This window comes from Zonotrichia albicollis, chromosome 15, assembly GCF_047830755.1.
Source record: "Zonotrichia albicollis isolate bZonAlb1 chromosome 15, bZonAlb1.hap1, whole genome shotgun sequence".
Taxonomy (NCBI): Eukaryota; Metazoa; Chordata; class Aves; order Passeriformes; family Passerellidae; genus Zonotrichia; species Zonotrichia albicollis.
Genome location: NC_133833.1, coordinates 8,605,575 through 8,629,969, shown reverse-complemented (window position 1 = coordinate 8,629,969; position 24,395 = coordinate 8,605,575). Strand labels below are relative to the sequence as shown.

At 43.6% G+C, this 24,395-nt stretch overlaps 1 protein-coding gene across 4 annotated transcripts in view; it reads right to left on the bottom strand.

Moving 5' to 3' along the window:
• Positions 1-9,524: 9,524 nt before the first annotated feature.
• The window catches only part of TRPC7 (transient receptor potential cation channel subfamily C member 7), a 71,824-nt gene continuing 56,953 nt past the window's right edge, over positions 9,525-24,395 (bottom strand). For 2 of the 4 annotated variants that reach the window (XM_026791366.2, XM_014264793.3), the window contains exons 8-13: positions 20,262-20,457; positions 17,075-17,296; positions 14,465-14,545; positions 12,769-12,822; positions 11,480-11,555; positions 9,525-10,741 (exon numbers count right to left, since the gene is read on the bottom strand). In XM_026791366.2, coding sequence (XP_026647167.2) covers positions 10,599-10,741; positions 11,480-11,555; positions 12,769-12,822; positions 14,465-14,545; positions 17,075-17,296; positions 20,262-20,457 — 772 coding nt within the window. In that variant the 3' untranslated portion in view covers positions 9,525-10,598. The remainder of the gene's footprint in view (positions 10,742-11,479; positions 11,556-12,768; positions 12,823-14,464; positions 14,546-17,074; positions 17,297-20,261; positions 20,458-24,395) is intronic. The other 2 variants (XM_074552443.1, XM_026791365.2) reach the window with 2 other exon arrangements.

The following is a 24,395-nucleotide window of genomic DNA, read 5'->3' as shown; positions in this document are numbered from 1 at the left end:
TGGAAATGTTCTCTGAAAAGGCAGCACTGGCTCTCTGAAACAGCAGGCAGCAGCTTTGCCCTGATGTGGAAAGCAAAGCCAGCCTTGGAGTCACAGAATATCCTGAGCTGGGAGGGACCCACGAGGATCACTGAGAGCGCAGGACAACTCCAGAGATCTCACCCTGTCCCTGGAAGGGTTGTGCAGGCACCCAATGAGCTCTGTCAGGCTTGGTGCAGTGACCACAGCCTGTTCCAGCACCCAGCCACCCTCTGGGTGAGGACACCCAACCCAAACCTCCCCTGACACAGCTCCATGCCAGTCCCCAAAGCTTCAGCATGGGGGATGTTCCATGGCTGTGGTGGCCACAGCAGGAGAATCAGCAGTCCCCTCCTGGGCATGTGAACACCTGGGGGCAGAAAGAGGGCTCCTTATTCACAGTGACCAGGACCACATTTCTAGAAAAACTTCTCCTGTGATCTTTTGGATAATTTCAGCTCATTTTGGCGCAGCTGCTGAGCAAGGTCCTGCCTCTCCAGAGGCTGGTTGGAACCTCCATCCACTGCACCCAAGGGAAAACATATTTACCTTGAAAACAGCAAGGTGATGTGTCCTTTGGAGGAGGATGGGAAGGAGCTGTTGGAGCTAGGATGGGGTATGAAATCTGTGGCTGAACCACTGGCTCATGTTCCTTGCGTGTGTGGGCAAAAGGGACTCAATAAATAATGCAGCAAATGCATAATAAATAATTTAGGCACCATGAGGCTTGGATGAGATACACAGGAACCCCTCCTAAATTTAAAGTGCCTCTTCCTTTTTGCATGGCAGGATGGCATCAGCCTCTGGGACCTGTGTTGGTGGCATCCTGAACCTGCCCCTGCCCATGGTGGCTCCAGTGCAGCAGGTGACACACACTGAAAGGCAGCACAGGCCTGAGTGAGCAATTTGAGTGGTAATTTGCATTTATGTAAATTGCAGCTCTGTCAGTGGCTGCAGCCCAGTGCAAGGCGATGAGCTGGAGGTGTGTGGTGGCTCTGGGTCAGTGAGTTTGTGGTGGGTCAGCTCTGGCACCTGCCTGGTGCTGCAGTTCAAAGTTCTGATGATAAGAAGCTGTTGTGGTTAATGATAAATCTGATCTTCCTCCTTCAGAAACTGTGGGAACCACTGAAGGGATTCTGAAGCTGGAGGCCAGTGAGAGAAAAGCCAGACACAGGCAGGAGCTGGGTCCCTGCAGCCCCTGTGTTCTAACGGAGCCCTCAGAATAATTATGAATAAAGCACTGTTTTCCAAATCACTTTCTAAAATAAACCATCCAGATGGCTGTAAGGGAAGACCTAGTCATCAGTCTGAGTAATGCTTATTTTGAGTACATTCCCCATGAAATGTGTACAGTTGTGCTGGATTGTGCACAGTGAGGCTCAAAGGGATGCAGAAGCAGGAACACCACAAGTGACAGTGCTGGTCCCCACTGTCCTTCTGGGCTTGGTCTATGGGACAGTCCTGAGAGCTGTTCCAGTGTCTCACATGAAATGGTGGAGAGGAAGAATGTCTTTTCTTTCCTACAGCTTTAGAGGTTCCTGGATCACTCAGAAATAGGGATGAGGAGATACTCGGGGCAAAGAAAAGGTGAATGTTCTCTCTGTCCTTTTTGGGAGAGGTGCACAGGATACAGACATCCTCTGATGGCCTGTGTGAACAAGGTTATTTGTCTTTTCAGCCAGTGCTGGCATTCTTGCCCCTCCTTTCCCCCAGGGCGTCCAATTCGATTTTGATAAAAATGCAATCTGAAAAGCAACACTGACACAGAAAGGCAAAAGCCTGCTGCTGTGCTAGGGCTGCCTGTGTCTGCTGTAGCACAACGGAGCATAAATTCACTATAACTATAAGTTCCCAGGGTGTTTCCCAGCTAACACCTTGTTCAGTGCTGTTCTGCAGTGCCTGGGCTGTGCAGAGCTGTGCTTGGATGCTTTTTATGGGTGCACTCAGCAGGATGGCTGCCAGCAGCATCTGTGCCTGAGTGCTGAGCAGTTGTCACCAGGGCTGCTGGAATTGTCACCAGCCTGGGGAGTACTGGAAGGGTCTTGCTGGCTTCTGCCATTCCTCAAGCCTTGAGTGGAAAGCTCTCCTCAGAGAACACCCCATGGTGTTCTGGGGGCTGCTGGAAAAGTGCCCCCAGTGCCAGGACAGGTGGAGGGGCTGTGCAGAGCCCCCACCCCACTGGGTCCCTTTCATGGGGCCCACCTGCACATGGCTGAGAAAAATACCACCTGAAACTCGGTCTGGCCACTGCACATTAATTTGCATCCCCAGACTTTGTGCTAAATTGCAGCCTGAGTAATCGCAGCTGCTTTATTTATTTTTTTTTCTGAATACAATTTTTATTAGCTGTGAAATCAAGCCCTTTCTGGAAGTATGTGAGCAGCCCTTTATGTATAGGAAGATTATAATGGTATAGCAGAAAAACCAAAGCATTGGAAGCTCTTGAGGCATAAATTCAAACCCTCATTAATCTCTGTGGGCTGCATCTCAAACCTGAATTTTTACAGAACGTGGGTGGTGTTTTCTAAGTGAGTTGCTGGAATTGGTTGGCTGGGAGGATTGACTTAGATAACAATATGTTTCTGAACCACAGCCCTGTGCCTGAGCAAGATGCAGGCTGTGGCTCAGGCTGAGTATGTCACATTCAGGGGGTGGCTCCAGGCCCTGCAGCTCAGGGCTGTGGGAGCACTGGGAGCACTGGGACTGACACACAGAGCTGCTGATGGACTCATCCTGACTTTTCCGATCCTCACTAATTCAATTACGGCATGCTTTTCTGTCTGTTTTATTAATTTTTTCAAGAAACAGCTGAACTTCTTTATCTGGGCCAGCTCAGCTCTTTTACTGTGACTACCCAATTTAAATTGATGTGTGGTGGATGTGTCATCCCATAATTCTGTATCACTCCTGCCCTGCACCCCAGCCCCAGAGGAGTCCCTTTGGCACTGCTGGAGACCTGAGCACCAGGAATAAATTGGTGCTGGCTTTGGAGAGCTGCTCTGGGCTCCTGAGCCTTCCCCTGGCTCTGGTGCCTCTGGGAGCACCCAGGTTTGAGCTGTTCTCACACAGCCAGGTCTGAGCCACTGCTGCAAGCCCAGCAAGAGATAAACTGCTGCACCTAGGGGATCCAGGCTGTGACTGGAGTGCTGGCTTTAATTAAGGACAGGCTTTGTGTCCTTACAAAAAGGAAGGCAACAAGAAAGGGCAACAAGAAGGAGGCTTAAGGCTCAATTCCAGCTCCAAGAAGGATGCATGCTGGAGGGATTCCCCTTCAGATTTTGGAAAAAATGTCACTCATTCTGCTATCACAAAAATCTTGGTACCTCAGATTTAAGAATTGTCCAAATTTTGTTAGAAATACTACTAAAATTGGAAGAATGGGTTAAGGAAACCTTGCATGTGAGATGATAGCAGAAACATGCATTTTTACTTTCTAATTTAAATTAGTTTGGTAGGTTTATGTAGGTACAGATTGAAAGAGAACCTAACCTCTATATTTTAAATCCGTTCAAGCAGCAGAATCACTATATTAGGGAAGCAGCAGCCCTGGCCACAGTAGGTACTACAAAAAATTCAGCTGAAGAGGGAATTTTTTCTGGAGCTGTATATCTATATTTTGTGCAGGTACAAATGAGAGATACTGAAAGGTGTGTTGTCCTCTGGGAGCCAGCAGACACTTAAAAAAAAAAAAAAAGAGTAAGAGAGTAAAAAGCAGGAAACTTCTCTGAGTGCATCAAAGTCGGCTGAAGAAATATTGGCTTTCTAACAAGAAAACATCAGTTCATAATTTCTTTTTTTAAATAAGAGAATTTAATAAGTGCCAGATCCTTGTGGCTTTACGGGCTGTTTAAGCACATAGATTGTAACGAGCTGGAGAAAAACCCTGCAGAAAGAGGAGTTGTTTTTATCCGGTAGCTTTGCTTTCACTGCGGGGCATCCCAGAGGCAGAGCTGCGCATTTCTTGTTCGTGAGCACAACCTGGTGGCTCCCACTGCAACCAGCAGCAAGAGATGGATCCATCCACCTCCCTTCTCTCCATCCACTGCAGTTTGTGTCTGGGAGTGCTCTGGGCTGTGTTTTCCCCTCCTGAATGCACATGCCCACTGAAATCCCCGTGAGACAACCGCAGCTCATCCTAAAGCACGGAGAAAATATAGAGGAACTCCTCACAGATCTCTGCAGGCACAGAAGCTTTGAACTTTAACAGTTAAAAGCCAGGAAAAAACTCCTAAAAAAAAAACAACAGTAAACAGTTTCTTCCTCTCACAGCCCCAGATACTGGGGGGTCTTAGGGCTTACTTCAGGCTGGTCAACAACTGAAATTACCAGGCACAATTGTTCCACCACCTTATGATGCTGCCTCTGAGCCAAAGCCAGTATCTGGGGCCAGGGTGGGTTTTAGCAGGTTCTGCAGCTGTATTCTTGCTTTCTTTGTCCCCAGGGGTCAGCTCTGAGCCAGCACAGCTTGGGAAAAGGTGCTCACAGGCAGCAGCTCATGGTGGTGGCTGGAACTCCAGTTGAGAAAGCGCTATTATTTTCTTTTATTCCTGCTGACACCCACTTTTTCCTCTCATTTAATTATATTTTCAGTTGCACCTTTCCCTCCTCATCATTTTCACTTTAGGATGGGCGCAGAACATGAATCCCATCCCTCACCCCCCAAAATGTTTTTTTTTCTAAATATTTAAAGAAACCCAGGAGTTAGAGTGCATGGAGTTCACCCCAAAGGACAATGAGGCAGAGGCAGGTGATGCACACCCCAGCCTCCATGCTACAGCTCAGCTGCCATGAGTGCAAAGTTCCTCCCTCAGTCTCATTCCTCTCCTGCCTGCATTCACCTCTCCCACCTTGTTCTGCTCTGAAAGCAAAACCTGCCCTAAGTTTGTGTTTCACCTCTGTGATACCATCCCTTCCATCCTGCCCTGGAGGACAGTGGCAGCAGATTTACCCCCGGACCCTGCTGGTCCCTGCAGCTCCTGCCACCACACCCATGTCCCCAAGGATTCCTGTCACAGCAGAGTGGTGACTCTTCGGGGCATCACCACAAATGCGGCTCTGCTGTGATGCCCAGATGGCAGCAGGGACCAGCCAGGTGCTCCCAGGTACACAGCAAACACTACAGGGTGTTTAACAAGCACAAGTCTCCCTCCAGTCGTGTCTCTTCACTCTGCAGTGAGCCTTGCTTCTCCTGAGGTCTCTGTTATTCTCTCCCTGCTGTGCTTTGATCTCACTGAGGCTTTGCCTGAAAGCAAAGCTGGGGTTTCTGCTACTGGAGTAAGTTCTGCTCCTAGGTGTGCTTAGAGGCTGCCTCTGCTGGTCTCTCCTCACCCAAAGACTTGCCTGAGATCTGGGACCAAAATCAAAGTCCCTAAACTTATGGGCTCACTTGGCTGGCTGCAAATGGAGCTGGGAATCCTCCTATTTCCAAATTCTGAGTGTGGTCTTCTGAGTATCTTGCTGAAGCCCTGTCTGTCTGTCCTGCCTGGCTGCAGGAATGACTGACAAAACCAGTCAGTGCTGCTTCTGTACACACGAGCCCAACAAGCTTCTTTTTAGGATGAGCTCAATTCTTTAATTGTGTTTGGGAATCATGGTGAAGATTTGGCCCAAACCTTATTATTGTACAGAGAGAACTTTTGCATCAAACCAGCTTTTTAATTTCGTGGAAACTTTCATCTTCAAATGAAAACCTGGGAGTGAGTTCCTGCAATCCCTGCTGCAGTGCCTGCCGTCACAGGGGATGCTGGTACCAGGGCAGAGGTTGGGAGCCCTGCTGCAGGGGGAGAGCACAGTGCAGGATGCTCTCAGCTGCAGGGCACAGGGACACCTTAGGATGGGTGCAGAACCCATCCCTCACCCCCCGAAATTTTTTTTTTTCTAAATATTTAAAGAAACTCAGCTATCAGCTTGCTTTCAGAAGCAGCTATGAGTCTGTGCCACCCACCTGGATGTACAAGGGAACAATTTTCATCTCCTGCTCCCTCCCACATGGGCTGGGCTGTGCTGCCAAAGCTGTGCCCACCCTGGGGCAGCTGCTGGGGAAGAGCCTGGGCTCAGGGCAGTGACTTCACACAGAAATCCATCTCCTCACCAGATCCCCCATGCTTCTGCTATGCAAGTCTAATTAAAACCTTGCAGCACAATAATTAATCATTAGTAAGGGAATTAAATATTAGTCTGTATTATAGTAAACATTAGTTGTATATTAACAGGATCATTAGCTGTTCATTAACTGTTTAATCCCCTTTGTCACACTGCAGGTTTGTGTTAAATGTCTGTCACAAATGACCTGAAGAGAGTGTCCTTTTACCTGCTGGAAAAAGCATCACAAATTTCAGAACCAGTTTAGTTATTTTGCTCCTTTGGTTACAATCTGCCTTTCTGTTTGACTTTAATTAAATTCAACAGTAGTGAAGACATATAATTGATATAGAGCCACTAAAATCTCCCAGGGATTGAATGGGGTGACTTCCCAAAATTATATATGATCACTGAGGCAATCATACTTTTTTTTTTTTTCCTGTTGCTCTTGTGCTGCTGGCATCAGGCATTGGCAGATCCTGTCCCTCACTGAGGAGTATATGCTGCCCTACAAAGATGCAGAATAGGGACAAAGAGAGGGCAAAGCTAATGGGCATATTTTCATTCTAGTAAGATTCAGAACCACAGCCCCATTTTGGGCCCCTCCTTTCAGGTTATTAAGGCAAATCACTGAATTTCTCTGCATCTGCCTTCCTTCACTAGGCAGATGCAGAGAAATAGCTAAGGCTATTTCATTTCCCTTGTGCAGTAAAAATGCACAAAACTCCTCCTTTCTCAATAAAAGGTCAGTTCCTTAAGGCTGTAGCTTGTGCAGGCTGCTGTCCAGCCCCAGATGTGCTACCTGCAGGGTTCACAGCCCAGTCCCAGCCAGGGTGAAAGGGGAATATTGGGACCTGCTGCCTGCAGCACCTGACACTGCAGTGGTGAGAGATGTGTGCACAAAGCAAGGGCAGAACTGTTTATCAGGTCACAGGGGAGGTATTTATAGTGTCTGGATAGAGGAAACACCTGCCCTGCCCACCTGAGCCCAGCCTGCCAGTCCTCCTGTTGCTGTGGTTCCCTTCCCTGGCTGTGGGTTACCCAGGGAAGGAACTCGGGGTTACTCATCCTCAGCTGAGGATGAAATGCCCTGTTTGTCAGGCACAGGGGTTATGGGCAGGTTCTGCCTCCTGCCAGGGCTGCAGCCAGACCTGGCCCTGGTGCAGCAGAGATCTGCCCTCAGCTGCAGATGTGTTTGGAGCCCTGTCCAGGCTGCTCAGCTCTGCTGCCTTTGTGGTGATGGACTGTGCTCTGGCTTGTCCTCTCTGAGTGATCATTCATTTCTTGTATCTTTTAATTAGGGCAATTTCTTTTGGCCTGCTGGAAATGCTTTCCTCATGTAGATTAATTAAAAATAAAGCCTAGCTCTGACAATTTAATATGAGCTCTGGTCAGGATGCAGGCAGCCTTGTAAGCCATTATTCACTACACCATTCATATTCTTCATAATATTTACTTTTCAACCATGTTTTTTGGGAACTGAGGGGAGTGTTTGTTAGTCATCCTCCACAAAGTTCAAGGCAGAATTAATCCAGCTGGCGAGCAGAGATGAGCATGAAGCATCCCATCTGCCCTGCGGCAGCACAGCCCATCCATCCCTTGGTGCTGAGAGCAGGGACAAGGTGCCCGATGCCCCTGGGCAGCTCCTCTGTTTTGGGACCTGCCCCTCTGGGGTCCCTGGCTTAACACCAGGCACTTCAGCCCCATGAAATATCAACTCTTGTTAATGCTTCCTGCTGTTTTTTTCCTCTCTGTTGGCAGCAGCTGACTGGTTTGGCCTTTGCAAGGCGTGAAACAACTGTCTAGAGACTTGGGCAGTCAATAAATCAATAGTGGCTGGTGAATGACTTTGTTCTGATCCTCCTCAGGGTGTCTGTTCCAGTTCCAGTTTGATTGGCCTGTGGTATTTGCAGAATTGTGACCATCTCTTGGAGAATATTCACTTCTGTATGGAGGACTCCAGATTAGTTTCACTTTTATGTGACCTCTCTTATTTCCTATAAAAATTATAATTCTGTATCTACAAATAATTTGGGTAAAAAGTTCCATCCCTTCACAGTGTGAATTTGTCCAAGGAATACCAAGTCCTACACTACAAACCAAAGGTCAGAGGTGTTACAGACTGGAGGAAATCCAACTCAGCAGATGTGGCACTGCTCTGCCAGGAGGTCCCCTGGTGATGGGAGATGGGACCCACATGTCTCAGGTCTCATCCAATCTGGGACTCACCCACCTTCATTTTTCCTCTTCAAACTCTCTTAAGTTCTCTCAGGCCTCTCTTTCAGTGGAGCTTCTTAATTTTAATTTCTTATAAATTGGCCTTGGAGAATAAACTCTGCTTCTGCCAACAGCCCATTAATACACAGTGAGCAACTTTCTTGGGTGTGTTACTGGGACCAGATGAGAAAAGTGCTCTGATGTAGTGGGATTTTGCTTGTCATGAATATTTATATAAAGTCTCTGTACTTTGATACTTTCAAGAATGTAAATGCAAAAGAGGAGGAAGCAGATTTTTTTAAACAATATTTTTAATATTTTAGTCTACTTTTGAAGTCCTAGAGAATACTGTGCTGTTTCTTGGCAGGTTGCTGAGTGAGAGCAGTGAGCTGGAAAGGTGGGGAGGGGACAAGTAGTATTGCCATGAAATATATTCCTTCTTCTTATGGGGAAAACTGGATATATATTGTCAAAACTTGCTGTGGGAGACAGCTCAAAGTGCTGAGTAAATACCATTCCTGAGTTTTTCTTGTTTAAAATATATTTTAGTTTAAGTGTTGCATTTTGGCTCTTTCACACTTCAGAATGACTATGGTAAAATTACTTTGTATAATGATTTCATTGTTCACATATTGCAGAAAAGCAAAAAAAACCCAAAGGCCATGTAATAGGTAGTCAAAAGATCAAGCAAATATTTCACTCAGTGTACAACAAAATATTATGAGGTAATTTTATTTTTTTCCATTTTTAGGTAAAAATATTACAGTATACAAGATAATTTTATTAAAGGTAAAAATACAGTATTTTTTTCTCTAAACAGATCTACGTACAGTACACTTTTTTATTTTGTTTTCTTTCATTTTTGTACAAATATAACTATTATTCTAATAGGCTATATGTATTCTCATCTGGCACTTAAGAACTGATCACAGGTCACCTTCTGGCTCTGCTTGTTTGTCTCAGCTGAAACCTAGATGTCATGTTCATTTTGTAGGTGTCTCATGTAAACAAACAGTCCAGTTCCATGGTTCCCAAGTAGTAAGGTGTGCTTTAAGTAGTTGAGATCATGTAGCCAACCATGAAAACCCAAGCCATCCATGTTTGCAGTTGTGTTGCACAGACTTATAATTTTCCTGTTGAAAAAGTGTGATCCTTCTATTACCACAGCCTTAGAACACTTTGAATTCCTTTCTCATCCTCTGTGAGAGCCAAAAACATGACAACAATTTCTACAATGATTTTTTCCTTTATTTCCTTTTTTTTTTTTTTGGTCAGAATGTTCGATTGAAACCTTTTTGTACAAATTTCAAGGCTGGAAACTACTGGGCAATGTTCTTTGTGATTGATCTCTCCCTATGGCTTGCAGTTTGACCTCTGGAATCTGAAAGCTGAGCTCAGTTGCATCGCTGTCTCTGGATTAATGTTGTTCTTTGAACTGAATACATTAGCACAAGGTGTTTTATCTCTGGGTATTCCTGGGAAGTGAGTTTCACATCATTACGAATATTTCAGTTCACTGTTGTTGGAGATGGGATCGACTAAAGATAAAAGAGAGGCTAAGTGCATACAAAGAGACCATATCCATCAGCAGACTAGCTAATACAGCTGGAAAAGGGGGACAGGAGTGTTTGGCTGGAAATCCTTTCATCAGGTTAAAGGATAATTTACCCCACAAGCTTGATTTCATTTTTCCAGTGCTGTCAGTGTCTACTTCTCGTTCACTGCCTTGGTCACTTCAACAGATGATTTCTCATTAGCTTTTCATTAGCCACAGTACTGATCAAAGTTATATTCAGGGTTGCCAAAGTTTTATTCAGGGTTCCCAATGTAAACATAAAAGGAGAGTACACACCCAAGAATAGGAATTTAAAATTTTTTGCAGGGAATATGCTTGGCACATTTTTTCTTCAGGCTTCACCCATTCCTGGTCAGTACAGTACACTCTGTTGGTGTTAATGAGCACAGGTACATTGTCTTCTCTGGAGTCAGGTGAATGAAGATCTGGCTTTTTTTGCCTTTAATTGGAGGTGCCTTCTCTGTGGTGCATCTGTTTCTGATGTCAGGGGCATGGATTTTTACCATTAAGTCACTTTTGTATCAGAAAAGATTTAACTGGTAACTCACCAAGTGCAGGAGAAACACAAAATGCTCCTACCAACCCTTGCTTGTCAACAAAAGCTGAGTGTGCAATGCTCATCTTTCACATGTTTTCTGCCCTCCTTAGATGCTGGTTGAGAATGAACAATGTTTAGAAAACAAGTTGTCTTTCTCTGTATTCTCCATCAAATGTCCTTATTTAAGGTCTTCCCAAACTTGTCACTCAGCTGCTGTATTAGTTTGGCCAGCTCACCAGTAGCTTGGGACTTTTCCTCTAAGAGTTCATAGCGGAGACTGGAAATATCTTGTTTGATTTCTTTAAGTTCTCCTGAAAGAGGAAAATGTTCTTGTTAGCCATACTCAACCAAGTCAGTAATCCCTATGGTTCCAAGACCCGAGAGAGCAATAATTGCAGTGTTTGGTCAGGAATGTGTGTGGAGCTGCGTTTGATCTTCCTGCATTACACACTTAATATCTGTAGTTATAAGGAATAACCTGTACTTGCAGTAGGGGTGCCAACAGCTACAGCTGTTGGAGAGTTGTGGAGAGTTCCTGTTTCTTTCTCAAATTTGTTCTCTCTCCACAAACTGATCTCCACCCACATAGGAGGTAGGTAAGAGGTGTAGTTAGGAGGTGCTAGAGGTTCTTTTCCATCTGCACACAAATCCCACAAGCCACCACAGCAGTGTGAATCTGGATCACATTCAAAACAGGGTCCTTGGGGCAGGCTTGGGCAGGGCAGTCAGAAAATGCTTCACCTGGACACCAAGGTAAGCTTGGGTGTTGGCAATACCGTAGTGGTGGTAAAGGAAGGAGAGCTAGAGCTACAGGGGTGAGCAGGGCTGGGTGAAGGTCCTGTGAGATGTGTGTTCTCTTAAGGACAAACAAGGACCTGGAATTCCAAGGGCACAAGGGTGGCTCAGAGTCAGCCCTGCTTACCTGAGTGTGAGCATGAGCAAGCTCTCTCTACAGAGCATCTTAACTAAGCTCAACCCTCCTACTGGCCAGATCAGCAGCAATAACAGCTCATGCTCCTTAGGTGGGTGAATGATAAAATTCCACTTGCCTTCATTGACCTCGTCATTTTCCCGGTCAACCTGAGCCTTCAGCACGTAGCGCTTGATCAGACGTTTCATTATCTTCTGGAAGGAGAACAGAAACACTCCTTCAGTGGGAGGCTGTCCACATGCCAGACTTATTATGAGCAACTCAAACATCTGGTTTCACTAGGGATATTTTCTTTTTCCCCCCATTTATTTTACATTTTATATTGTGAAGATTGCACTACAGTAGTTGACTGACAGCCACTCAATCACTCAGCACTTGGGGGCTCTTTGTGGGATGCATGTGAATCTACAGCATGTCCCACAGACAGAAAGAAAACACAGATGATCCAATAAATAGCTAAGGAAATGGGTTCCAGAGCCTTCTTTTAGCATGTTGCTGTCTAATAGTACTTTACAGGAAGAAATAAGTGGTAATTAATGATGTTAGCAAACTCACAATGCAACTGACCTGAGGTTCACAGAAAGACTCTGTTAGCCTTGTCATGGGGTTTTTAAGAGAAAATAAATTTAGAGGACAGAGAAAATAGAGTCTGAACAAAGGTGGGGAACTTGGCTTAAGGGAGAAAAGTTTCTTATGGATGGTGGATTTTAAGAGATATATATGGGGAAAAATATAAAGCCATGTAATTTAGAAAATGGAAGATGATTTTTAGTATGGAATAGTAAGTATGGGAATAGATGATAGTTATGGATATGAGCTTGCAATGTGCTATTGTTCCAAGAATGTCTAAGTTCCATTCATCTAAAAGAAAAGTAACTTTGGCAGTTTTGGGCTGCACTCTGGGGTACAGCTGATAGCCTTATCTTCCCTGTAGAAAAGACACCCCAGTGGAGGAAAAAAAATCTCATAATAAAAACCTATAAAGGAAAAAAGGAATAAAAATATATAAACATAAAAAAAGTGCTCTCTAAGAGACAGAGATTTACATACATCCTCTGCAAACACAAGAGAGCTCAGTGCCTTTGATTGACCAGATGTCCAGAGTTAAAGGAGAAGCCTCTCCCAGCATGGACTCACTTTTTCACAGAGCAATCTCTGCTTGGAACATCTGAAAAATGCTACAAAGGGTGTGAAATTAAGAAAACAGCACACCTGCTCTTTTTCCTGCCTAGCCAAATAAGAATTATAGCAGTGCAAAAGGCTAGTGGAGATTAAAGAAGGATCCAGTCATTTGTCTATGCCATGCAGCCATGGAATATGGGATGACTAAGACTGTCCTTTATGCCAGAGGCATCTGGCTAAGCAGGTGAGTCACTAAGGCAGCAGAGATGAGTACAGTGCACCTACGGTGTGCTGGAGATGGCCAAGGTAGTAGAATCCAGAGGGAGGTAGGGCTGTCACCTGAGAAAACATAAATGAAGTAATGTTTGGGGAAAGTAGGGAAATCTTGGATCCAAAAAGAAGTCATTTTTTTCCAGAGCAGAAGTCAGAGAAGATTTAGACTAAAACAAGGAATCAGAACACAAGTTCTTATTACCTGTAAAAAAATAATACATAACCTCTCCTTACATCAGTTCCCATATTCTCTTTGATAAAGATATTATTTTTCCTGGACTAATTTATTCCCAAATCATGGTAGCTGTATTGACTTGCTCCTCATGCTTTTCAAAATATTACATGTTTAAATTCTGTATATAATTGTTATCCCTCTAGAGCACTGTTCATATGTAGTCTTAAGCACACAGACTGCAGAAATTGCAGATACATCCCTTGATAAACACTGCTAAGCTAGAAACAACTGCTTCAAGAATTTTCCCAGTAGTAGAAGAAAAGCTTTCCAGCCATATTATCACACTGTTCCTTCTTCTTTATGTTTAGACTACTACATTCTCCTTATATTATTTGGGCAATTTCTTTCCGCAGCAACCAAAATGTTCTAAGGTAGTTCGAAGACAAACCTGGCATTATTAAAACAAAATAACAGGTACTTATCTTTTTTTATCTATTTTTCACGGTCACCTTTGGCTTTTTCAATATTGGAAATAAAGGTCTAATTTACCACAATCACTGGGTGATCTCATTGAGAAATAATAGCTACAGGAAGAGAACCAGTTCAGCAGAGGCTGACACATCACCTGTGGGCTTGAATGGATGGGGATGTGTCAGAAGCGCTGAAATGCCACTTTGAGCAGGGCACAGTATCTCATCCCTTTTCCTTTGATAGAATAAAGCCAGCTGACTCCAGATGCCAGAGTGAATGCCTCCCATTTCTAACTTAGATTTTTAGATATCCCTCCTATTTTGGTAGAAAAGCATGAAAAAGTTTCAAAACCAGTAGAAATTGCTTACTGGTCTGCTGAACATCTTGGGAACCCCTTGTGCTGTAAGCTGTACCAAGACAAGACAAACCATTTCTGGAACTGCCCTTGCACATTTTAGATGATTTAACTATTATTTTCCTCATCTGTCTTTAATGCCAGTCCCTTCAGACACAACACTTGGCATCAGATTCCTTTCCACTTTATGCTAAAAAAGGTAAAAATCCTGCAGGGCACATTCTATTAATTGTATTGCCCCGGGACCTGTTTGCACAAGAAATAACACATCTGCTGGCACCAGACTGGAGCTGGACAGACAGCTGTGGTACCCTGTGCCACCTCTGCAGCCACAGAGGGTTCTGAACCATAGCACATTGCAGGGTTAGCTGGGCAGGACGAGCCAGAGGAAGCACATGCAGATGTTAATGCAGCAGCTGGAGAGGTGAGGGATGAAATGCTGTCAATGCAAGATGGGAGGAGTAAAGGTTGGGCGATATGTGTTGAGTTAAACACCCTCAGAGGCATTAATTAGCATGACAAATGCTAACACCATGCGTGTTTCCATGGGGTACAGGCTGCCTTGGTTTCCAAAACACCCCAGCCCAGCCCTGAGCCAGTGCCCATCCAGGACAGCATCGCCAGGAGAAGGCAAAGGTGATTCCTGCAGGTGGGAGCTGGGCACGGGCAGAGCTCTCCCCTGGCTTCTGCTTTCATGCTCTGATTACCTGGTATCTCGTGGGCTTGGTGTAAGCGTTCTTCCCAGAAAAACTCTCTGTGTTTTGAATGCTAGAGTGAAAACGAACTTTCTGAAATTATAAAACATGATTAAATCAATGATAGCTTCTCATACCCAGACAGCCTCAAACCAAGCAGAGCTTTAGAAAAACAGTGGGAAATGGTTCTATGTAGAGTAAAAGCCAGAACATTCAAACCAAAAAAGGAAATTTTTGGAAGATAGAAAAACCAAAAAAATACACAAATTAATGGAAAAATCTGGATTCTAAATTATCTAGAGAGAAATGCTATTCACACACATGTTTTAGACAACAAGGTATAAAGAGGCACAAAATACTTTTATCTTAATGAGGCGGATGCTTATCCATTCAGAACACAAGATAACTGCTTGCGTTTGGAACGAACAGGATTGTGGTACAAAGCCAAATTCTGAAACACAATTGATTTTCACGGGTCCTTTTAAAACAGCAGTACCCTTTGCTCTTTCTTTTGGGTCAAGAAAAATATGCATTTTTTAAACAGACAATTTTATATTAATCAGAGGCATGACAGCTCTAGAAGCTTCCAAGGAGACTTTTCTGGACACTACACATAAAATTTGTCGGAGATTTCTTTGACTCTAATCCACCTCTGAGGTTTTTGATCCAATATTAACCAAAAAAATCACTTATTCAAGGAATAAATATCATAAACTTCTGCACCTATATGCAATTGTATGTAGAGGGGAGGCCCTGGATAAGGGCTTTCCTTCCATGGTTTAACCAGAGATCCTGATTTTTTTTTCTTTCAAATTAGGATGTTTATAATGACTGAAAGTCTGAAATAATAGTGTAATTTTTAACAAATGTCTTTCTTACTCATCAGGTGTATCATGGGTTTACAGAGACTCTTGAAGATGATACATGAACAAAATCAATAGGCAAGCAAAAAATGACTGATATTCTTAATTGTTTATGCTAAAGCCATGGAAAATATGAATATTGCATGAGTTCCATGAAAAAAGACAAGCCAAACACTTTCCCTCATCAGGCTTGGGGAGCAGAGGCTTAGAGGAAATTTTATTACTTTGTTTTAGGCTTTGAAGCAGAAATTAAATTTCAAACAAAGCAAACTTAGTGCAGTCTGATTCAAATAACATTTTAAAAGCATTTTAAAATCATTATTTGAGGTAGCTGAAGGAGAAACACTTCTTTCATTTTGAGACTCCACTGTTCTAGTGATTCTTCCAGTAATCAATAGCAGTGTTAAATGCATTTGTAGACATGCTTTTCTATCTCAGCAATGCTCCCCGTGTTGATAGTTAAATTATTTGATAATACAGAGTAAACACCATGGACAGACTTCCCCTTCAATTTAGGTGCTGGCAGAGAGTGGGTGAACACCAGACCTGAGTATTTCTCTCAAACTCCTGGGAGGATGATTCTCTTTGGAGGCTGTGGGCTTTGCCTGGAGCTGGATGGTTCCCCATGAGCTGGGTGGTTCACCATGAGCTGGGTGGTTCACCATGAGCTGGGTGGTTCACTGTGAGCTGGGGGCCTCACCATGAGCTGGATGGTTCACCATGAGCTGGGTGGTTCACCATGAGCTGGATGGTTCACTGTGAGCTGGGGGGCTCATCATAAGCTGGAGGGCTCACCATAAGCTGGGGGGCTCACCATGAGCTGGATGGTTCACCATGGGTTGGAGGGATCACCATGAGCTGGATGGCTCACCATGAGCTGGGGGAGCTCACCATGAGCTGGGGGGCTCACCATGGGCTGGAGGGATCACCATGAGCTGGGGGCTCACCATGAGCTGGATGGTTCACCATGGGCTGGAGGGATCACCATGAGCTGGGGGTTCACCATGAGCTGAATGGCTCACCATGAGCTGGGGGTTCACCATGAGCTGGATGGCTCACCATGAGCTGGGGGGCTCACCATGAGCTGGGGGCTCACCATGAACTGGATGGTTCACCATGGGCTGGAGGGATCACCATGAGCTGGATGGCTCACCATGAGCTGGATGGTTCACCATGAGCTGGGGGCTCACCATGAGCTGGGGGCTCACCATGAGCTGAAGGGCTCTGTTTGCTCCTCCAAGAGGTCCAAACAGACCTTAAATCAGCCTACATGCCCCAAAGCCTACATATCCCAAAGGCCAATTCTGCAAAGCCTCCTCCAGCTTCCCTTCCCTTCTCCTCAGTCTCCCTTCCAAGGTTACAGCTGAGGGTGACCTGCACACATCTCAGCTGGAGAGTGCCACCCTGTTGTCCCCTCCTTGGGCAGTGTCACACAGCTCAGCCGGGAAAGCTGCAACCATGGCCCTGAGCCAGACAAGTTGTGAGCCTCTTTGTGCCTCTGCTTCTGCCCCTCACTCTGACCTTGCTTATTTGGCCTTGGTGTGCCTGCTTTTACAAAAGTTAAAAAAGTGCCTGCTTTTACAAAAATTGCCCTTTCCCTGGTGCCTGGTGCGACAAAGTCACACCTTTGGGAGGACACCCTGCTTGCAATGTGATAGAATAATGTGCAGTGATCCCTGAGCACCATCCAACGCTCTCCAGCAGCTCCCTGGCATGAATCCTTTCCACAAAGAAGCTGAAAAGTGGAAATAAAACATACCCGTTTTTTGGAGTTCAGCATCCCCATCTCAAGGTCATTTTCACAGTTTTTGGCCTTAGATTTGCAGAGTTTTATGAGGCACATTTTTATTCTCAGTATGAGATAATAAAATGATTTAGGGCTTGGCACTAGATTAAAAGGAGCAGGTAAAGTCCTTCCTTCATCAAAGTAGGATAGCCAGAGCTTGGCACGTGCAAACTTCCACTCCACATCCGCGTCCTCCTTGGGAAGGGGAGAAGGAAAAACAAATCAACACCCAAATTAGTAAATAGGAAGGAATTTAGCTCTGACCAGGACAAACATACAGGTAGGAGTTAACTACAACCAAATTCTGCCTCCCAGAACAAGGCCCCTGCACAAAATGTGTATTTGTAGGCTTCTCTGTGGTAATTTCAAAACAAGGAAGATTTAAACAAAATGATGCATAAACAGAACACGTGTGTGTTCCAAATATTACACTATTTCCTTGTATATCAAAAGGTTGTCTCAGTAACAATCTGGTTTTTTGCTATGCTGACAAATGAATGTGTCAGAACATAGAGACATGGAAAGCAGAAAAAATTATATAAGCACAATAACAGCAAAGACTGTCTGTGATGAACTGCAGTGCTCTGTGCCATCTGTTACCACTGCTCTGGCCAGGAATCCCCTTAGGGAGGCTCAGACACTGCTGGATGGGCATTCTTCTATCATCAGCTGATTTCCTCTTGGATCCTGTCTGTATTCACTACTGTGTATCCCTAAACCCTTTAATTCTCCTACTGTTCACCTCCTGCCACTGATGAAGGTGGAGAAAAACTCCATCATTCAGTGTCTGTGAATGTCCTTTATGAATTGTCAAAGTGGGCCAGGATCACTTCCAAGTAACAAGGGCAAGGTTAGCAAATATTTTATGGAGGAAATTGTTCACTTGGCATTTATACAGGAGGATGATCAGGGCCATGTACCAGGAGCATTTATCAGGCAGAGCAAAGGATGAGATACAGCTGCTGTACTGCTGTGTTCATTGTGCTTTACACGGAGGGCAGAAGGAGCAGAGGTGTGGATCTGCCCGCTCCCTGTACTCGTGTACATCTGTGATCTGCTGGAATTCATACCCTCTGATTAACCTGTACCTCTGGAACCTGCTCAGGAACTGCCATGACACCGTGGAGATGAAATCTGCCACAGCTACAGCAGTGTGGCTTCACCAGAGCAGCAGCATTCCCTTCTGCCATTTGCTGTTCTCATGGTTTGGGGTTGCACCTCACAGAATCCTTACAGAACAAACCACCAGTGAACAGTTCTAATGCCTTTTCTGTTAACCAGTAAGAAGTACTACTGATGGGAGTAGTTCTGTTCTATGGCTAGCAAAAGGATTTCTTTCCATAAATCCAAATTTGTCAGGAAGCACCAATACTTGAGGTATAAACAGAGGAAAAGCATGAGCAGCTAAGAGAGATGTTAAATGGAAGACAAGAAAATATGGTCTTGTCACTCCAGCTAATAGCAAACCATCTGCTCACTGACCATAATGGAATTTAATTCCTCAGTAATGTCCATCCCAGGACATCACTGACATTGCCCTGGTCAGACACACACTTTGGCAATAGGGACTTCCTCTGCAGTCAGTCACCACCCCTGGGAATTCTGAAAGATGTGAAGATGTGACAATTGGGGACATGGTTTGGTGGTGGCCTTGGCCGTCTGGATGAATGGTTATATGATTTTCCAACCTATTTGACTCAGATTCTACAACTCTCTTTAATCTTCACAGAGATTCACAGAGAGTTCTTGAAATCTCACACTAGTGAGTACTGAAATTAATTACTATCAGAACTAGTTTTTCTTCAATTAGAAGGATCTGGGCCAAACTCTCACACTTGTTTTGCTTGCTGATAGTTACAAGTAATCTTTAACAAAATTTAGAAACTTTCCATGCAATCAAGAGGAATGACAAACCATTTTTTCCAAGAAAATGGCTTTCACAAAGTTTAAACTGGAAAGTCAATATGGGCCATCTATTCAGATATTTTCAGAGATCTTTTTTTCTTCAAGAGCATCTCTGTCTACTACAATAAACTGGAAAGTGCAATAAGAGGCTGAGACCCCTTTTGAAGTAAAACTTGTTTCAGGTGAATAGGATTCAGGGAATTGCTTGATCCTGTGTGATTAGAAACCTTTGGAGAAATGACTCTGGTTTCTGCAATCCTGAAAGGTTCTGGGGCAGAGAGCATGTGTAAGGTCTCTCTGACATTTAGACTCAGTTACAGCATGCGCAGGATAGAGTTATATTTGTACTACAGTTCATGGATGAATCAGACATTACAGTGAGAAAATATTTTCAGCCCTGGCCTTTTTCAATGTCAGGTTTTGAGGGGAGATTAGGACAAGTAATTACTACAAACGCAACTGCAGAAGTTTGACATTTAACAAATCAGAAGTAAAAGGTGACTCAACATTAGCATTATCCAAATAATGTATTTTTTTCTGCCTTTATTTAGATTAGCAGAGAGTTGTTTATGTCCAAAGCATTTAGCAAATCCACTCTGCTAATTGCCACGCTACTGAACAGGGCTGGGTAAACCCTGCAAAAGCCTTTCTACAGAAAACGATTAATATTCCTTGAGGGCTCTGTTTATATGCTTTAAGAGATGGATTTTGTAAATGTCCACAAAGTCATGTTTTGCAGACCCTAAAGAGTCTTCAAAAAAATTGTATCAAGTTTTATGCCTGGTAATTGGACAATATGGAATTTCTAAACATTTTCATGAATGCACATGAGTTTCATATCTACATGGGCTGGAGTGTTTAAGCAGTAGGGAACAGGGCAAAAAGTCAGAAGAAATATTACTCTGTCATAAGCAAACAATGCAGCTAAGGCAACACACATGGATAAATTATCGCAATCAACAAAAGGAATAAAAAATATCACAAACCACTTTCATTAAATACATGTTAAGGAAATTTGGCTTACTCACAGAGGGTCATTAAAAACAAGGAAGCTGAAGTAGTTATAGAAATGATTCATTGTTGATTATTAATTAAGTCATCATTTGGGGACAGACTCCGCCTCAGTTGTTATACGATGTATGATATTTTCATGATTCTTACCTTGGATGTAAAGTAAACTACAGCGTCCTTGGGTTTTTAGCATTTTCATTATCAGTAATAATTAAGTTTGAGTTTGTAATCTGATTTATCTTACCTCAATTTCCTGATAGGAGTTGTTGATCATGGCTATTAACATGTTAAGCAGCACAACCACCATAGTCACATTATATACTCCATAGAGTACATATCCAATATTCTCAATGAATTTATGGTCATACTTCAGCACCACAGATATCACTTCAGATAAGCCAAATATTGACCAGAATAAGGTTTTAAAACTTTCTTCTACCCTAAAAATAAAACAAACAATCTCTTAATAGAGTTGACACTGGGTTAGCCAGGCCACATGCTAATAATAAAAGCAGCAATCCACAAATATAAATATATCTTGGCACAGTTATTGCAACCCATTATCCATCACCTAGGGATGTGCCAAATCACATTTCCTGATTTGATAAAGAAATATGATTTCTGATTAATACCACAAAGTTACAGACTGCCCTGATTTGCTCCATCTGTTCTTATCAGGTGCATTACACTTGGGTTTTGTGTCCCTAATAGGGATGACAAATCCATGGGCAACTTGCAGTCTGAAACTTTTTATGTAGGGCTTTTGCTTCTACTCACTCACTGTATTTTCATCCCAAGAAGATAGAACCAAGTCTGACCTCCTTCTCTGCAGTTTCCAGGGCAGAAGAGAAGCATGTCTTTTACCCAGGAGAAAGGATTGAAAAGTTCTGCATTGTGGCATTAATATAAAGAACACAGAGTGCAAATATAGTCAGACTATAGTGTGATTTTCTTCCCATCCTGCTTTGGGACTACAAACATATCAGACACCCAAGCATCCATAGGAAGAAACTGGATTTAAGGAGTGGTAGAAGATGTTGCAGAGACGCATTTTGATTTGATTATTATCCTTGCTTGAAAGTAGGAAGGAGCAAGAGGAAAATTAAAAGGCTGAAAGACGGGAAAAAGGGGAATAAGCCAATGACAAAGAGAAGTGGGGCTGGAAAGAATGAAGCTGGACTGACAGGTCAGAAGGAGAGTCTGACCCAAGGAGTCGGGGCTGTAACATGGGAGGGGAGCAGCCACAGCTGAAAAGGACAGAAGGAGGAGGAGGAGGAGGGATGCTGGCACATTTTGAAAGCATTTTGCCTAATATTTAACTTAGAAGGCCTTTTGCCTTTGCTGAGCAATCCTTAGCCTGTTAACAGTTAATTGCCTCCCTTCTCCTCCTGCCTTCCAGGAGAGAACACCTTCAAATGAAACAATGCCATAAAAAATTATTTTGATGAAATTTTTCTTACTAGGGTAGTGTTTTACTAATCCTGCTAAATCTGTTTATAAAAACAGTTTATAGACACAAACCATGGCATATTCAACAGGAAAAATAAACATTACATCAATTCCAGTGTCAATTACACCATTCAAAAAAGCAAGAGAAATTCATTTCAACCCTTTGAAAGGCTGGTGCAGAATTCCTGGACAGCTCCTTTCTGCTGCAGCAAACTGGTTTCTAATTCTCATCATAATTTATGGTACTCCACAGCTCATTTACAAGTAGTAGTAAAACTGCAGTAAATAGTATAATATTTACTCTGTATATTGTTTTGTGGGGACTAACCTTGAGTGATGTGATTGAAGGAGCGCTGCTCCTTCAATAGATGTATTTTCCAGTCCAGGAACACATATTACACCAATGATCTTTGGCATTGAAGCCCAACACCAAGTTGATTTCCCAAACTAATAAAAACCATAACTCCAGCCCTGAGCCCAGCTGCACCCTGCTATTAACTTTCCTTTTTAATTTAGAAAGGTTCGCTCAGTTTTCCACCCTGCTGGCAGATTTTAATACAATGTGTCAGCTCTGCTCCTTTTCTGCAGCTTGAGCATTGACCTCTATACTCCAGCAGTGCCAGATTCTCCTTGAAAAGTAAATTGAGAGCTGTGAGCAGCCTTGACCACCCCGAGCCCCAGAGGTAAAGGGGGGCCCAGGTTCCTCTGTCATGTCCATAAACCTGATTTCCAGTGTCAGGTAAGGAACCAGTGCCTGTGGTGGTGGGACTGGAGGCTGCTGGAGAGGCTGACGTAACCTGTAGCACCAAAATGATGTTTAGCAGTGCCCCAGGCAGATGCAGGCCTCTCTGTCAGAGGAAATGATTTAAGGAGACCTTGTACCAATCCATCCCTACCCTTCACAAAGGCTGCATGACTCTTTCCTTCTCCCTTTTAGATTATTGCCAGGTTGCACGAGATTTGGCACAGGTTGCAGGGAACATCAGTTGGGCTTTTTGGGTTTTTTTTTTTTTTTTTTTTAAGAACATCTCACTAAAACGTGAGAGGAGTACGTTGGGAGCCAAGTTCTAAAGATTCCAAGGTGCCAAGGTGTCCCCTTGTTGCCAGCTAAGCAATTTACCCCCTTCCTGCAAGGTCAGCAGGTGTTTCATCCTTCTCAAAGGCAAACAAATGAAGGATTTAGGAAGTCAGGAATCCTGCCCAGCCTGACAGCTCCTGGCAGCAGGGGGGTCTGGCAGTGACAGATTGGCAGATGCTCCCTGTGGAGGAGCCTCTGCAGCAATCACCCTCTTTACTGGGGGAGAACTGACTGCACTGGGGAGACCACAGAGATTGTTTGTTTGGTTGGTTCATTACACTTATTTCAGTAAAATTTAAGGATTTTGCACTGAGGAAGGTGATTCTTCCTAACAGACCATAGCCAGTTACCTATTTGCAGATTTTCCTCACTTTTGTGTACAGCAGAATGCTTTTCATCACAAAGAATCATGGCAAGGCTCTCATTTCATATCAGTCTTGTGCCCTCCTCTTTAAGAAACCTTAAGGCATTCTTTCAGATTTATCTCCTTAAATGAATTTGAGAACTAACTCTGCCAAAAAAGCAACACAGTCAATGCAATCTATGAAACTATCACATTTTGACAAAACAAAACAAGTAGAAAAAAGCCTCCAAGCCTGGAAGTAGCTTTGGCACTGAGCAGTGAGTCACATTCCCCTTTGGGGAGAGTGAGACAGAAAACCTTGCCTTGTAGCCTTCAGCCTGATTTCTGATGCAGAAAGCAAGATGAACACAATCAGCCTTGCCTCCATTTCGATTTTGTTTGCATAGCATGTTCTTAATTACAGGCTGTTTCAAGAGCTGTGTGCTGTACACAGCATCTGATAAACAGATAAACATAGCTGGTGTGGTGGCAACTGCTGGGGAAATGATCTGCTCTTCAGCATTGAAGAACTTCCAAAAAATTTTGAAAATGTATTTAGTTAAATAATTTCTATATTTAACTAGTGTGGAGTAAAGACAACTGCATCCTTATTTCCTTTGCTTCCTTTGCATCAAAAGGAAAGAAATGACAGAAACTTAGTATAATAACTCAAATCAGAGGCCACTGGGGTGCTATGTGCTTGTTCTGTAGATGAACAGAGAAGAAATTGAGTACACAATTTCAAAGTACAGTAGAAAGGGAGGGCGAAAGTTAAACCAAATATTCACTAGCTATTATCATTAGAACTAAGCAAGCAATTCCCTCAGTGTACACTCTTTTTTCTGCTTACATACTGCCCTGGGAAGGTGTGCTTTTCTTAAATGTGTGATTTGACGTATTTTAGTGAGCAGCTGTTTGTCTAAGGCTTCCCACTGAGGCAATCCAGGGAGCTGCCAGTGCTGTTTGGAACTGCCCACAGTCAATTATGGGCACAAATCCACTGGGTCTTTTCCTGTCACAACTGTCCAAGTGACCTCTGAGAATCAGAGTTAAATATTCACAATTCTGACTGCATAACTCTCTGTAAAATTTCACCTATCCTCATCAGAATTCACAAACATACTCCCAGGAGATGCCCTCTGTGGTGCTGCTGCAGTCACAGAAGGGTTATGAGGACACCAGAGTAAGCATGACCCCTTTTTGCCCCAGGGATTTTTCAGGGAATGAAACAAAGATAAGAGATTGTAATACTTGTAAAGCTGTAATAAAAGCTCTAATACCCAAGCTCTAATACTGAAATCTTTCTCCTTTCCATGAGTAAGTTAATGGCAGCAGGAGACCGCCACCTTCAGCAAGTCCAACAAGCCGCCACCCAAAATAGAGCAGGAAGCACTGCTACAACTGGTGTCTGCCCATCTGCCAAAACAACCTTGCAATTAGTTTATTAAAATTGTTTGAGACTGTCTACCTCAGGGCTTCTATTTTTTTGCATGGAATGTCTAAGGAGG